The following is a 16,410-nucleotide window of genomic DNA, read 5'->3' as shown; positions in this document are numbered from 1 at the left end:
GCTCTTTACCAGGCAAAGGAATTCACAAAATAGAGAAAGATTAAAAACTCTTTTACAAAGCCAGTAAGAACACCAGCAAAACAGTACTTAAACACTTTCTCTGGTAAAGGTGAGAAATATAGGGAAAAAGGGTTTTGTTGGGTAAATAACATATACAGTGTAAGAGTACCTGTCCAGGAACGACTGCTCTGGAGAAAAGCTTATTTAATTGAACCAGTTCATTGGGTGTTGTATCAAATTTCAAGGCAATAGTGTTTAAAGTATCTCTTGATTCCACCTGTATGTATTGGAGAACAAAAACAAAGCAAAACAAAAAAAAACCATAAGCAGTTAGTTCATGTAGTGGCTTACAAATTTTATCATGTGTAGCTTTACGCAGATTTTTATGACATTTTAAGTTTATCTTTTGATTGTCAAAAAACTCAACAAATCAAAACCAAGCCCCACAAAACATCCCTGCCCACTAAATGTTAGTCTCCTGCAACTGCACATAAGGACATTTGCCTTCCCACCATGGCCAGGAGTGTCAGACACACACACTGGTCTATAGGCTCAGCTACAGCACCAGAACTGCTGAATACCACTGAACAAATACATGACTGACTGTTTATACAGAGCCCTTCATCCTCCCCCCTCCACTGCTTTTTCTCTCTTCTTCACTTACAGAAAAACTGAAGCAAACTCTGTAAATGTGATCATGCTCCTCGTATTAAAATGAGTTTCTGTTAACCTCACTTTCCAGTAAAATTCATTGTTGAGATAAAAAGCAAAAATGGTGAACTGAAACAGGTCAAAAAATGATAGCGCATGGAGCATAAGTATCTTGAGGAGATGATTCCCAAGTAAAGAATGGATTTTTCCAAACTTTTATTTTCACATCCATCTCCCAAAATGTACTCAAGACTACCCACAGGTTTAATCTTCCTTCTGTTTTCAGGATATCCACTTTACATTTTCTTGACAATTATAGAAAAAAAAAGTTGTTCTATTTTCTTTAATTTTCAACGACAAGGGAGGGAAAGGGGAAAAAAATGAAAGAAAAAGACACATTTTCCTCACAGTGTATGTTCTACATGCAACTGTTTCAAGAAAGGCAGTGGATATTAGTCATTAGCTGACTCTGCATACCCAACCCACTAGATGTCTTCTGCACTTCACTCATTTCCTTAACAAAAATGTGGGAGTACCATCTCATGTATACCTAGATGTTGCTAGACTTAAAGGTAAATATCCTTTACCTCTAATTAAATGATTAAACCAAGGGAAGGGGAAAAAAGAAAAAAAAAAGTAGAGTAGGAAAGGAAGAAAAACTCTCAGTGCAAGTTTTAGTAACTTTCAGCACCATTTGCTCAGAGTAGACCTTGACCTTACAGTCATACAGGAAAAGAGAGCTTTTGAAACTAGAAGACTGAAACTTTCTATATCCATAATGGTACTGCAGCAGAGGCAATAAAAAAAAAACCAGACATTGAGCTCGTCTGCTCCCAGCTGCACTCACTCCAGTTAAATCAGTGCATTACATAAAAATATTAAGCATAAAATATTTTGCTGTAGCAGAACGTTATAAGGCACACTCATTCTTTACAGAAAGAACAAACATTTTGCAGAGTGGAAGAATTTGTATCTACAGGTTACAGTGTTAGTTAATACTGGCTCATTAAATAGTTAATATTTTAATGTGTTTTTTATTTTTCTCTGAGAATAGCTGGCAGAGTTGTACAGGCTGCGGGGCAAAAGTTTATATATATATATATAAATATATATATATTATATATGTATACATGTATATAATATATACACATATATAATATATATGCATACATGATATGTATACAATCTAAACAAAGTAGCAAACATCTCTTTCTAATAGTATTTCAGGTATGAAAGACTTCATTGTAGTGCCTCTCAACAGCACAATCACACAGATAAGAATAGTCTCATATACAACTTTTAATCAATGGTATAGCATAAGTAAAACGGGACCCTAACCTGATCACCTATGTACTTGCTCCATAGGTGACAGCAAAACTGACAACAAGTCAAGAAACAGCAGTACTTCCATCAGAAGCTGTATGCAATACAGATCTGCTAAAACAGACTGTAAAGTGAGATTCAAAAGCTTTGCCTAATTCAAAAGTTTGCTCTCACATAAATGTTGGTGGACAACAGTTATCTGCTAGTTAAGTTACAAACCTGGCTTTGGACACTTCCAGAGAGGGGGCATACACAGCTTCTCTCAGCAACCTTTTCCAGTGCCTTACCCCCCACATAGTAAAGAATTTCTTCCTAATACCTAATCTAAATCTACCCTCTTTAAACTTAAAAACATCCTTCCTCACCCTATCACTATGTGCGTTTGTAAAATAGCCCTCTCCAGCTTTGCTGCCCAGGGTAGTGAGCTTGATGTGCACCCTCTCAGTGCACTAAGGACCTTTAATGCCAACAGTTCATGGTCACTGCAGCCAAGGCAGTTTCACATTCCCTACCAACCACTCCCTGTTGGTGAGAACAAGGTCCAGCACAGCACCACTCCTCACAGGCTTCTCTATAACTTTCTGAAGGAAGTTATTATCAACACATTCCTGGACTCTCCTGGATTGCTATGCCTTGCTGTTGTGCCTCCAACAGATAACAATGTGATTAAAGTCCTCTATAAGGACCAGGGCTTGTGAACATGAGGCTTATTCTATCTGCCTATAAAGGGCCCCAACCACTCAGTCTTCCTGGTCGGGTGGCCTGTAGCACACTCACATAATGTCCTCTGTCTCTACCCTTCTTTAATCTTGACCCATAAGCTCTAGGTCAGCTCCTCAACCACCTGCATGCAGAGCTCCATGCACTCCAGCTGGTTATTGCCATACAGCACGACACCCTCTCCTTATCTCCCCACCTGTCCTTCCTAAAAAACCTGTATCCCTTCAGTCCAACACTCCAGTCATTGAAGCTATCCCACCAAACCTCCATGATGCCAAAAAGATGATAACCATGCCAGCACACATACATCTCTAACTCCCCTTGTTGATTCCCCATGCTATGTGCATGGAGGCAGTGTTGGGCCTCTGGTGAAGCTGGCTTCCTGGCTGGGATTCCTCTGAGGGATGTCACTGGTGCTGCCTCTTGGCTCCTATTACCTCAGGAGCTTCTGGCTCATCTCTAAAACATACCACAGCCATCTCACCCCCATTAATTCAATATTGGAAGAGAGGGCAAAAAGTCATTCCTTGTCTCCTAGGAAACAAGCTTTCTATACATCTTATACATAGCTATTTAAATGCTATTCTAAGTATTAAGCATTTTATGTAAATACCTGGATATAAAGCATACAAAAACATTGTTGAATCTTCATGAGATTTACTTCCCCTTTGGTGAACAGAGGGGATGACAAACCCAGCGATAGCTTTATTTTTTGATTTTAACAGTATGGCAAGATTTTTTCCAGTACAAGTAGATCTCTGAAAAATGACCACCAGACATGTGAAAACACTATTTTTTTCCCTGAAGCAATCCAAAATAGGCTTGCTGGAAGGCCAGCTGGTGCCTTGAAGTAGTTTATTACCTATCACGCACTGGCTTTTCTTCCTTCAGTATACTGACTTGAGAATAAAAACTGAAATATGCTGATTAATAAAAATCTAAAAAACCATGAAACACTTACTCAGAACGGAGTTAAATTTAATGCACAAAAACTGCTGTGCAAAATAACTTCTGCTGAAAAAGGGCTTCTTATACTTTAAGTAGCTTTCTTATACTCAGTAGCAAAAGCTTCTAATCTTCAGCTACCTTGCTGCCTAGTTACTTCTACCATATGTAGACACTTAGAATTTTAGATTTGTGTACATAGATTAGCTAAAATCCATTTTTACAAATATTACTAGATATAGAAAAAGCTAGATAGTTTTTACTAAGTATCTCATAAGTATCTAAGTAATATATAGTATACTAAGTATCTAGTACTAATTACTAGATACTAGAAAAAGCCATTTAAGAATCATAGTCTTCATCTTACTTTTCCAATAAAGTCTCAGGTCAAACACTCTATTCAAATCACTCTCTTCCCATTTGAGTAGAGGCACATCCCATTTACCCCTTTTCCATTTACAGAACATGATTTATATACTCATGTTTGCCAGGTCTGCATGAGTGCACAAACAGCTTCAGAGCTACCACTAACTATGATTCACTTCTGTCAACAGCTGACAAAATTATTTAAAAACAAATTCTCTACTAATATTTTAATGAACTTTGTTGTCACTACATCTCAACAACTGGAGTTCTCTCATTTGTACATTGAATACATATGAGTCAGAGTGCACAAAGAATTATTTAATTTTGTTTAAGTATTTCAAGACTGGTTGTCTCAACACCAGGAAACAACAAAAACAGTAGTTAAAGAATATTTAAAAGAAACTAACACAATTCAAGAGATGGGACAACAACGGGGAGTAGAGTACAACTTTGGTGTTGTACTCATACCTTTACCCATAGACAATTATTATCAACCAAATGTTAATAAGTCTAATTTCTAATTTTCTAACTCCTATAATTTGCAAATATCAGGCATCATAAAAGCAACTTCAAAAATAATTTTAAAATTAGGCAAAATATACAACAGATAAAACAACATTATCATTATGATATAGACTTTAAATCCCTCAAAATTGAGAAAAAAGACTGACAGTGACATGGTCTAAGAAAAGTGACAGCCAGAAAAGAACACAATACCTTGAAGATGAAATTGAAGAACCAAGGAAAAAGCAAAACCGTAGCCTAAACAGCATTCATAGCTTTTATTTGCAATAAACCCAGCTGCACCAGAGGACAGACCACCTCTAGTACTCTCTATCCAAACCCCTGTAGGATTGAAGTGCAATCCACAGCAAAAAAACAAACCAAAAACAAAACACCAGCTTTTCAACAACACTGGTGGTAGTGAGGCACAGGGAGGGACTGAGTCTGGGTTTTGCCTTGGTCCTACTACTGCACACAGACATAAATACATAAGTGTGCTGTTGCTTTGAGATAGTAGGACCAAGGCAGAAGCTAGGCATACTATTATCTCTCTACATGAAACAAAGTAATAAGTAATAACAGTAGTAAATTATCACAAAATAGTTATTAGACCTCTCTTATACATAGAGTGAACATAACCCAGGTTCCTAAACTAGGCCTGCATATTTAAACATATGGGCATGACACAACTGAAACCTCTAAAAACTTGATCTTAGTCAAGTACTTCACAAGTGAGGTGCACAAGGAGACCAAATAGAATACAGCATTTGTGAAACTGAAATGCAGTGTTGCACAGATGCAACAGGCTCTGTTAGAAGCTGGATTAAAACAAAAAGTCTTTGATTCTTGTGAATCATCTTTTTGACTCACAAGGAAGTGATGCATACTTCAGCATGTGTTATGAATGTATTAAGAAAGTTTTATTTTTGAAAATAAAACCCCACCTACTGGAAAACAAAAACCTGCATAAGTACACAACTTGACACAAATTAATTTAGAAAATGAAAGCTTGGGGCGTTAGCTTCGTCTAGAATCTTCCACAGTAAGTACATGCAAATGGTGACAAGAAACAAGGGATTTAATTACCCAGTTTTACTGTTACACCTGACCATTTTTTCCAATTATTTCAGACAAAATGGGGGTAATGTAATAGAACCAACAGTCACATTTACTTTACTCTTCTTTAGCTGCTAGAACCTAAGCAGCAGAAAGTTCTTTTTTTAATTCCAACATCAATGAAATCTTCCATATAGGCTAGAATTATATTGGAGTTCCTAACATAAGCTACACTAGTGAAGTGCTTCCTGCTCTCGTATACACATCCTTTGCCAAATGACTACCACAGTCTTCTCAGAAGTTAAGTCATACCACAGCTTGGCTTAAGAGTTCAGTCTCCCCCAGATAACTTATTCTTAAATAAGAGAACACCAAGGGGGTCAAGTAAGTTCTTATTAAAAGTTCTCCTTTTTATTTTATCATGTCCATCTTCAAAAGCATTAAAGACAACTGTAGCACAGTTTCCTCATCTTAATGTCAGTCCTACAAGCATTATTTATAGGCTTAATTGTATTCCCAGTATATAAAGCAAGAGAGATACTTCTCACTTCTGTTTCCCATAGTAACCACAAATGTAAAAAGCAGACTGCAGCACAGTTTGAGGGTCATTTCAAGAACAGAACAGGCAGAGAAAGGCTCCATTTTCAGATACTGCTGCAGAAACAGATCTGTACAGTAAAAGGTAGAGACCTGTGAAATTTACTAGAACACCAGAAGGTCAGTATCAATATATTTTTTACCCCTCAACTTGATTCTGCTATTGCTCCTGATATCAACAGATTATTAATAATACTGAAAACGGAAATACTGAAAATTTGTTTTATAATTAATGCTACTTACCATTTCTAACTAGTTCCCTAAAACCGAACCAGTTAACAGATTGATTAGTGTGGGGTGGTTTTTTTGAAGAAAAAAAAAAAACTTAAACAACTTAAAAAGCAATTACTCAAATACTACAAGCTAAACTTCTGATTTAATTCCATTAGGCTAGCAGATACATGGAACTCCAAGGTTAAAGATAATGCATATTACTGTTTTGTTTCTATTTAGTAATGAAACTTTGAGTCTGCACTTGCTATGCAATGACATTCTAACAATAAAGCAGTAACTTACAGAATACTCAAGACTCCCCTTAGGCTTCTGAAAAGACATTCGTCGCCCATCTTTCTTGTCTGGGGTCTTCTTCTGGCCAGCATCTGAAAAAAATTGAGGCAGCGTGCGTGTTAAATTCATTTTCCTCTCAGTACTGTCACAGGCTGCTGACTACAGCCCCGTGGGCAGACATCTAAATCACCAGTTAGACAGCTTGCTCCCAGTGACTGTCTAACAGACAACTGGCTGTTAGAATAGGCTCTTTATGCCTCTGCAATGCTTTGAGAATTTGACCAATATAAAACACTGATAACTGGGAATCAACTAACTGTGTAAGTACTTGCTGCTATCCAGGAAGCTGTTAATGAAGGGAGACTGAATAGAAGATTAAGCCCATCAGACAAGCAATATTTTTGGAACTACTGTTTAATTGGTTTTATGTTGTATCCAGTCTGCTTTTTTCCAGGGGCAGATGATCTACACATTTCTGTATATGTTTGATCTTACCAGCTGAGATTTTTTGTCACTGACAAGGACAGAGTATTTAAAGTTTTTTTTAGTAAATCAAGAGCATTAGTGTTCAAGTTCATAACTGTCCTATCTGTATCAAACACATACAGCCTGTACATAAAGATTCTAAATAAATAAGACAAGAACTACTCTTTTTATTGGGATACTGTATTTCTATTTCATAGGCTAAATCAACAACAATTTGTAGCTGAAGTATACTTTAGTTTTTTCTACTAATTCATTTGATATTTGTAGTAAGGACAACACACTAGTGTAGTTATATAATTCACCTGAAAGCATATTTAGAGAAAAGGAGGTTTTTAACGTACCCACTTATGTATACATATACATTTTTGGGAGATAAATCTCTTAAGTTAGGTCTCTGTCACAAGGTCCCCACCTTCAACAGTTAAGTATCCGATACTAAGGAGCTCAAAATACCTACACAAAAGTCAAGTTGAGTTTTCATGCTACAACGGTATTAGTTATGCTCCCATTTTGATGGGGTATGCTACCATAACTGAATATATTTAGTCAAATATTTCAAATTAAATTAAAGAAACAGACCTTGCAAGTATTTTAGCAAGGCTAGATTGAGAATAGAAAACATATTTTACATGTATTGAAGCCTCACCTGAGGTGCTAAGGAAACTTGCCATAAACTGACTAACTTCTGTGCTTTATTAACCAGTACCCTACCTAAAACAGAATTTCATATACATCTCAAACTTCTACACAGATAGTTGAAGATATGAGAGCAGAAAAAACCAAGCAAACAAACAAACCCCACAAATTATACCGGAAGCTCTGTTGTGACAAAAAGTTAGAAACAAAATAGAAGACAAATATCTACTCAGCAAAATATTTACTATATAGATGTGAAGGATGAAATCGACTCCCAGATGAAATAAATAGTTTGTTACCTCCAGAGGAGGTAAAGTACTGGACAACAGCTGGGCCAAGAACTCCTCCAGGAAAGCCAGGATGGAGTAGTCATCAATGCATCTGAACTTGAAACACCCATCATGCAAATGACATATGAATAAGAAGTGGTTTTCCCAAGATTCAGTTGTGAGTACAAGGAACCTCATGCATACCTTTTCCCATCCTACATAATTTGAGTAAGAGCCTGCCACTTTACTCCATCAATACAGCAGCTTATGTGAGGCACCTTTGATCTTTCCCTGCTAGGCAGCATGGCAGTGATCTCCACTCGATGTGGGGCAAGGCACAGTGACCAACAGCAGATCTTTGGTAAGTGACTGAATGAATACTAATGAAATATTATTAGTCCATGGATCTATTAAATATTGTGTCAAATTTTGTACAGATAATTCCATTAGACGCATACCATGGACTAAGTCTGAGACTAAGACTGGATCTAGCTACTCCTAAGCTCCATCAGGAGTTTAGAAAGCAAAAGGGTCCATTCAGAACGTCGTGACTGAACAGGAGGATCTTCCTCACCCTCCTGCATCTCCAGCCTTTCTGTGAATAATTTTAACTCCAGTCTAACTCAAAGCAGTAATTAATCAAGCATACCTTGCCATTAAATCTTGTTATATCACTGTTGCATTTACCACTGAGCTTTGTTATCCATAAAATATATTGTTGAAACATATTGCTAACTCTCTGACTGAGGTGCATTCCCCTCATTTTGTGACAATGGAGTAAGCTGCAGAGGACAGTAAGTAATCAATTATGTGATTCTAGTAGATTCAATGCAAATACTTCCCTGAGGTGTTATTCATATAATATGGAAATAAACACTGGACTCATTTTACTGTTTAAAAAATATATATTGAAAAAAATCAGAAAGAGAGTGTTCCTATACTTACACATTAAATATTGATCAATAGATCGATGTTGTTAATTATGGTAAACTTTTACACCTAATGAATGATAGTGAAGCCCTCAAGCCTACTTTAAAGACATTCTAGACATTCTGAATATCTAGACTAATTCTACACCCTGTTATTTTCATTCAATACATTAAAGGTATTTTTCCCATATTTACTAACTGCAGCTTTTAGAAATTTACCTAAAAGAAACCTTTATTTCTTATTATAATAGTGGCTTTTGGAGGCACTACGAATGTGAATACATGAAATTAAACCAACTCAATAATGAATAAAACACACTAGAAGCTTGTGTATAGACTTTACAGTAGCTAACATTCTCCTCTTCCAGGTCAAATATTTTGTTACTGAAGCTTCTACCTGACCTTGTAACACAACAGTTGTGTCCTCAGTAAGCTACTGAAAAGCTGCAACAGCTGCTTGACTGTAGCTGTTCCAAATTTTTCACCCCATATCAAAGCTTTGCCAGCAGCTTCATCTTCCCCTTTCACAGCTGTCTGGTTCAGGTACTCTTAAGAAAATGTCAAAGGACTCTGCTAAAGACAGACTTATTTCATTAATGATCCCATACACGTCTTAACCTATACATGGAGCACCCCTATGGTAGAACAAGCATCTTCCTCTGCCTCTGCCTCATCCCCACTAAGAAAAATTAATGAAGCCCCATACTACAAATGTATATAAAATGCTTCACTAATATATAGCTCAGTGCTGCATGGTTTTCTTTCTTGCTCGTTTGTTTTTTTTCCTAACCCAATTTTGTTTCCTTTTTCTTCTTACTAGTTAGTCTATGTGTAAGTGTCCTAACAGTTTGCAGACTGGTGCCATGCAACAGGTTAATTTCTCCCTCTCCAGTAACTGAACAGTAAAATATAGCCTTGCACAAATAACCACTTCCACTGCAGGCATAGTTATTTGTGCTTCAGTGCAGAAGGACCTACTGTGCTTTAGACTCCAAGTAACTTCAGGAAAGCAAGAGCAATCAGGGGGTGGGGAAGGAAGACATTTGGGAGGAAAGCAGATGCTAGGAGAACTTCTATCACCAATTCCCTCTGAGCCTGTGATCTGAAATTTTCCCCACCCATTGTTGTTTTGTTTTGTTTTTTTTTTTTAGTGTCATCCCCTCCCATACCTTAGACATTAAAATCCCCACCCTTCATTCCCCACTTTCATTCCTTCCCACTGCAATAGCACTATTTTCCCCTTACTAATACGGATACAGAATTCAAGCATTTCATAACCTGCTGTGACCTGAGTCCCCCACATGAGGAAGAGATGGAGCTGTGCAGGGCTGAGCTACACGTGCACTGACTGCACGGCCAGCCAAGCACCAGGCAGAGCTATAAAAAAAAAAAAAAAAAAAAAAAAAAAAAAATCACACATCTGCCCACAGCCCAGTGCCTGAGCTGTCTGCTCATACAGAACCCCATCCGTTGCACCTACTATCTCAGAAACAAAACTGGGAGCTATTTCAATTGTGAAAATAGGTTAGAGTAGTAGAAACATGAATTTAACCTCTCTGATGGCATACTGCAAAGCATACAACTGCCTCTTACCAAGAGAGCAGACTATTTTTTAGAGGAAAGTAAATTTTTCAGCCATCCTTGTGCCCCTAATATTTTTGCAAGCGTGTGAAAGCAAAAGCAACTGCCAGAACAAGCAACGATGGTCTGAAAAGACCTCAGTAACAAGAGGAATGGGTCTCCTCCTTCCATTTTGCTTATTTCCCCAAGGATAACTGTTGCACACAAGCTCACCTTGTTAGGATACATAATGATTACCTCACCTGCCAGCAGTAAGCCAGGGAGATTACTACAGGTGTAAGAAAAAACTTGACAGCACTGACCACACAGCATGCAGCCTCAAGAGTCAACATCTCTAGCTGAGCTGTTTTAGTCTGAAGAACAAGCAGACCTTTTATAACACCAGGGTTAATGCTTTAATTCCAGACTACTATTTTGCAGGACTGGGCCACCACAACAGCTTGAGTTAGGTGAAAAAGTACATGTCACATTCACAAATGACAAGAAAATATTGCAACTGTCTAGGATTTAAAAAGAACTAGAAAGACACAGAACACAGTGTTCCACATTACACCAGACCAATATTTAGCCTGAATGCATACATACAAAAACTTAAGATTAAAGGACTGTAGCATAAGAATGGTGACATATGAACATCAACATAACCAGAGAGGACTTACTGTTCCAACGTATTATACAAGAAAGCAAAAAGGCTATTAGAACATCATGTTTTAGGAACATATAGTTTTCAATGAGGCAGCTTTGACCTTAATATATAAAACAGTCAGTGGCATTATTCAACTGAAGTGTCAAGGCAACTGAAGTTAAGTTCCAACATTTATAGAGGGTTCTACTAACTGCCTCTGTATGTCCCTGTGTCACTGAATTCTGGTTGACTACAAATATTCCTGTGGCACTGTAGTTCAAACTGACATGACAAGAGTGACACTTCATTTCTTAGCATGCCATCTGAACTGAATTACAGACCTCAAGTTTTTCTGTTTGCTGAAGCTTCTGGCACATCCTTTGGACTTCTTACTATACGAGCTGATAAAGAGAACTCAATATTTGTACTGTGCGTTACAATGCAATGATACATGGTAAGAACTGATTAGAAGGATCTTTAAAATCTGAAGAGAGCAAAATATATTAAATTTTTCTTCACCCTATTTTTCAGCATAAGCTTAAATCTCAAATAACTTCCAATGTTTCTCAGCTGCTGATCTACTAATTTCAATGTTAACAGAAATAACAAAGATCAGTTTTCCAAGAGGAGTAAATTGATAAACGTAACAAGCATCCTTTAAGATAAAATAAATCAACAATTAATGCAAACTGTTTACAATTAATAACTGAACTTATTACAGTCGAAGTGATAAGAAAAAGATGATTCATCCCCCTCTCTGAGAACTGCAAGTTATGCATTAGATTTACATGTATTTAAGAAAAAGGCAGAGGCGGCAGCCTTGTTAAGTGCTTGTCTAGGACACAATTTTTCACAGGATCTTAAAAAATATGCAGCACATATGGGATAAAGATTTTTTTAAAACTGAATCAAAAGAAAGGAAAAGCAGTCTCTCTTTGAAACATTCTCAAATAAATGTTATTTAGCAGCACATTAAAACTTTCTAATTGATAAAACAGAGAAAGCATAGATGTTACATTTTTGTTAGATTAGTTCTGCTCTGTAACAATTAGATACTTATAATCTATTCACAAAGAAACTAAAAATATTGAAGTAGGAAATCTTCATATTCCATAAGGCTTGGTGACCTGAGGTTCCTAACTCAGTACATCATAGCAGAGCAACCATCTCATTGATTCTTCTCCCTCTCCTGCAGTTATACTTATGCTAATTACTGTAATATTATTTTCAGTTATCTTCTAACATCTTCAGAACCAGAAACAAAGCCTTAATAGTAGCCTATAAGATGCTAGTAGGCCGCAGTTTTCTAGCCAAAACGTTGCGTAGGTTTTGAGACCAAGGAAGTATCATGAATAATGTTCCCTTTAGTCTCCTTTTGCCAAGCAACTGCTGCTATTTTGTGATTCAACCTTTCCTAGTCAGTCATGCTCTCAAAACGTTTGATCCTTATCACTGTTCTCCATATGATTCTTTGTTCACACTTTTCCTAAGCAAAACCCCAAACTCTATGTAGCTTTTTCCTGCAACACAGATTCAGCACTGATTCAAGTTCATTTTTTGATCTCCCCAACACATGATCCTCTTTTCTGCTATTCAGTCTGCTACATACTGCGTAAGAAAAAAATTATTAAATGCATGACTGCAAAATGAAAAATAATAGAAAAGTTTAAGGCAGGCCACTTCTCCAAATGGGTAGGAGACATTAAGTCAGCTCCATGCAAGACACTCCCGGACACAGGCTTTCTTCTAAAATAACATTTCACATTCAAGGTAAACAGAAAAGCTTCAGCAAATCTTCAGATTATGCCACAATATGTATAATAACACTAAGGTTCCTTCCCTCTTCTATCTGAGCTATGTATGTATACAGTTTAATACATTAGTGACCACCTAACTGCAAACTCCACCTATAGTACAAACCATATATTAATGAAAACTTGCACGAATCATGACTGTTATCCTGAGAAAGCAAAGAAAGTCAACTTTTCCAATTAATAATTATTGTCCATCTCTAGATTTAAGCCTGTTTAGTTGCACACTGTGAGAATCTGTGGATCCCACTGTTGGAATTTGCCTCAAAGGACTATTTTAAAGTGAATAGCCCTGGCTAGAGTGGAGGAAGACACCTTGATTGTACTTTGCTAATGAACCTGGACTGGCTGGACCAGAGGGTGAGATAAGAAGGGGGAAGAGATGAGAACTAATGTCTGGGTGGAGACTACATCCCTTTTCTGAGGGGCAGCCTTCCATGCTGGGACAAGCAGGACTGAAGTCCCCTCCAGGCACGATAACCCTGGTTAGGGTGGGGGGCAGACACCTTGATTGTACTGATGCTAATGAACATGGCTTCTGCAGCAGCTGACTGACAGCTCCCCTTTGGAACAAAGGAACTTAAGGGTATATAAAACAGCCCATTCTGTGTCCTCATGTCATCCTCCAGGCCCACCACCAGCTTCATCGGGCCCCATCCAGGAGCAGAATGACATCTTGAAGAAAACTCGACAGACACCTGGACTCCTGCTGGTGACGCTTGCTCTCTCTCACCCTTTCTTTTCTACTTTTTTCCTCTTTTCTCTTCCATTTCTCTCTCTACTCTACTAACATGCAAACAGTAACACTGCGTATGTGAATCATACTCAGTGCTTCAGTAAATATCTTCCTGTATAAGTTTATTGCATTAGTTTTGCAGATGACATTGAACTGGGGGACTAGTCAATATACCTGAGGGCAGGACTGCCATTCATAAGGACCTGGATGGGCTGGAGGAACAAGCTGACAGTGAACTTATGAAATTCTAAAGGACAACAGTCCTCTGCATGGGAAGGACAGCCTGGTACTGCCTGGCCAGGGAGCAGCTCTGTTGAAAAATCCTTGGGGTCTTGGTAGGCAGCAAGCTGAACACAAGCCAGCAGTGTGCCTCAGCAACAAGGATGGCCAATAGCTTCCTCAGCTGTATTAATAGGCACATAGCCAGCAGACAGTGCACCAGACAGAAGCAACTATTCTTCTTAACTTGGCACTCAGATTGTTTTTGGAATGCTGGGTCTAGTGTCCCTGTCCTTCTCCCTCTCAGTTGCTTTCAACATAAGACAAGATGTCAATAAATGAAAACTTCCAGTGAAGGGCCACCAAGGTAGTTAGGGGCTGTGAGAAGAATCTAAGAAAACAAGAGCTTAAGGAGAGAATTTAGAAGGACTGTAACTGCAGCCTTCCTGTACCTCCTATATAATTCCCCACAGGTGTCAAGATGATAGATACAGGCTCTTCAGTGATGTGGGACAACAAAAGACAAGTCTGCAGCAGTTGTGCAGTTAGCCACTCTTGGACTTTTTCAAGGCCCAGATGGATAAAACACAAAGAAACCTAGCCCAGAGTCAGTCTTTCCTACTTTAGGCAGGACTAAACAATCTTACTTGCAATTCAATTTATCTGTAACTTCCTCCCAGATTTTTCTGCCAGGCAATGCAGATGAATGAGGCCATTATCAAGCCAAGCTAGAGGGGGATTCACACATATAACAGTGAGCTGTGTTGCTTACTGAGGAACAGAAAGGTATAATTCATATATGTAATAAGATTACTAACCCCCCAGAAAATTGAGATGAAAGTGCAACAAGACACAGTAAAAAAAAAGAAAAAAAAAGTGATAAAGGATGCCAGATTGCTAGAATAAGCCATACTTAGATAATAAACTAATATAGCAGATGACTGACACAGACAGTCAACTTCACTAAAACATCTGATACATTAGAATCTTGTTCAACAATATAAAATGGACTCAGGATTGTTAATGACGTGAATTTCACTACAGGGGAGAATGAAACCAAAACTAACAGAATGGAGGGGTGCATTAATGAGCTCCCAATGGACTAATTTTTAAAACAATTCAATTCTGCATCAGCAAACAAACCCAAAACCACAATCAACAGTAATGCTCAGTGCATCAGGACCAGCCAACATGAGTTCACAAAAAGCAAGTTCTGCTTGCCCAACCTGATCTCCTTTGACAACGTGACCCACGTGACCCACCTGGTGGAAGAGGGAAAGGCTGTGGATGTTGTCTGCCTGAACTTTATAAAGCCTTTTGACACAGTTTCCCACAGCGCTCTCCTAGAGAAGCTGGCAGCTCATGACTTGGTTGAAGTGTACATTTTGCTGGGTAAAAAACTGGCTGAATGGCCAGGCTCAAAGATCTGTGGTGAATGGAGTTCAATTCAGTTGACAGATGGTCAGAAGTGGTGCCCCCCAGGGCCCAGTACTGGGGGTATCCTTGTTTAGTATCTTTATCTATGACCTGGATGAGGGGGTTGAGTCCACCCTCAGTAAGTCTGCTGATTACACCCAGCTGGGTGGGAGTCTTGATATTCCCAAGGGTAGAAAGGCTCTACAGAGGGATCTGCACAGGCTGAGGCCAATTGTATAAGGTCCAGCATGGAGAAGTGTCAGATCTTGCATTTGGGTCACAACAACCCTGGGCAACACTTCAGGCTTGGGAAGAGTGTCTGGAAAGCTGTCCAGAAGAAAAGGACCTGGATGTGCTGGTTGACGGTGAGCAGAATACAAGGCAGTAGTGTGCCCAGGTGGTCAACAGGCCAGCAGGACCAGGGAAGTGATTATTCCCCTGTGTGCAGGGGAGGACACACCTTGAATACTGTGTGCAGTTCTACACTCCTCACTACAAGAAGGAAACTCGGGTGCTGGACAACATCCAAAGAACAGCAATAACACTGGTGAGCAGGTAAGAGAATAAGTCCAATGAGAACAGCTGAAGGAACAGGGGTTATTTAGTCTAGAGAAGTGAAGGCTGAGGGGAGACCTTTGCTCTCTACAACAACCTAAAAGGAGGTTGTGGTGAGGTGGGGGTCAGTCTCTTCTCCCAGGTAACAAGATGTAGAACAAGAGAAAATGGCTTTAAGTTGTGTCAGAGGAGGTTTAGATTAGATATTAGGAAAAATTTCTTTACTAAAATAGTGGTCAAGCACTGGAACAGGCTGCCCAGGGAAGTGGTGAAGTCATCATTCATGGAGGTGTTCAAAAAACATGGAGGACAAATTTAGCTAGCATGGCGGTGGTGGTGATGATCTTAGAGGTCTTCTCCAGTATAAGTGATTCTGTGAAAGGCTTGGTTAAAGGACACACAAGGAATTCTGTAGCCCCAAAACTGAGAGAAAGAGCAGGGCAAGATGTAGTTGTACCAAACATAACATTAAATAAAA

General features: G+C 38.5%; 1 protein-coding gene across 6 annotated transcripts in view; it reads right to left on the bottom strand.

Moving 5' to 3' along the window:
• Positions 1-16,410, bottom strand: part of OXR1 (oxidation resistance 1) — a 251,858-nt gene that overhangs the window by 53,103 nt on the left and 182,345 nt on the right. For 5 of the 6 annotated variants that reach the window (XM_030445954.1, XM_030445950.1, XM_030445951.1 and 2 more), the window contains 2 exons: positions 6,679-6,761; positions 170-277 (listed from right to left, as the gene is read on the bottom strand). In XM_030445954.1, the coding sequence (XP_030301814.1) occupies positions 170-277; positions 6,679-6,761 (191 nt within the window). The remainder of the gene's footprint in view (positions 1-169; positions 278-6,678; positions 6,762-16,410) is intronic. The other variant, XM_030445953.1, reaches the window with a different exon arrangement.

The sequence above is a fragment of the Calypte anna genome, chromosome 2, assembly GCF_003957555.1.
Source record: "Calypte anna isolate BGI_N300 chromosome 2, bCalAnn1_v1.p, whole genome shotgun sequence".
NCBI lineage: Eukaryota > Metazoa > Chordata > Aves > Apodiformes > Trochilidae > Calypte > Calypte anna.
The sequence above is the reverse complement of the archived record's forward strand: the minus strand, read 5'-3'. Positions and strand labels throughout refer to the sequence as shown.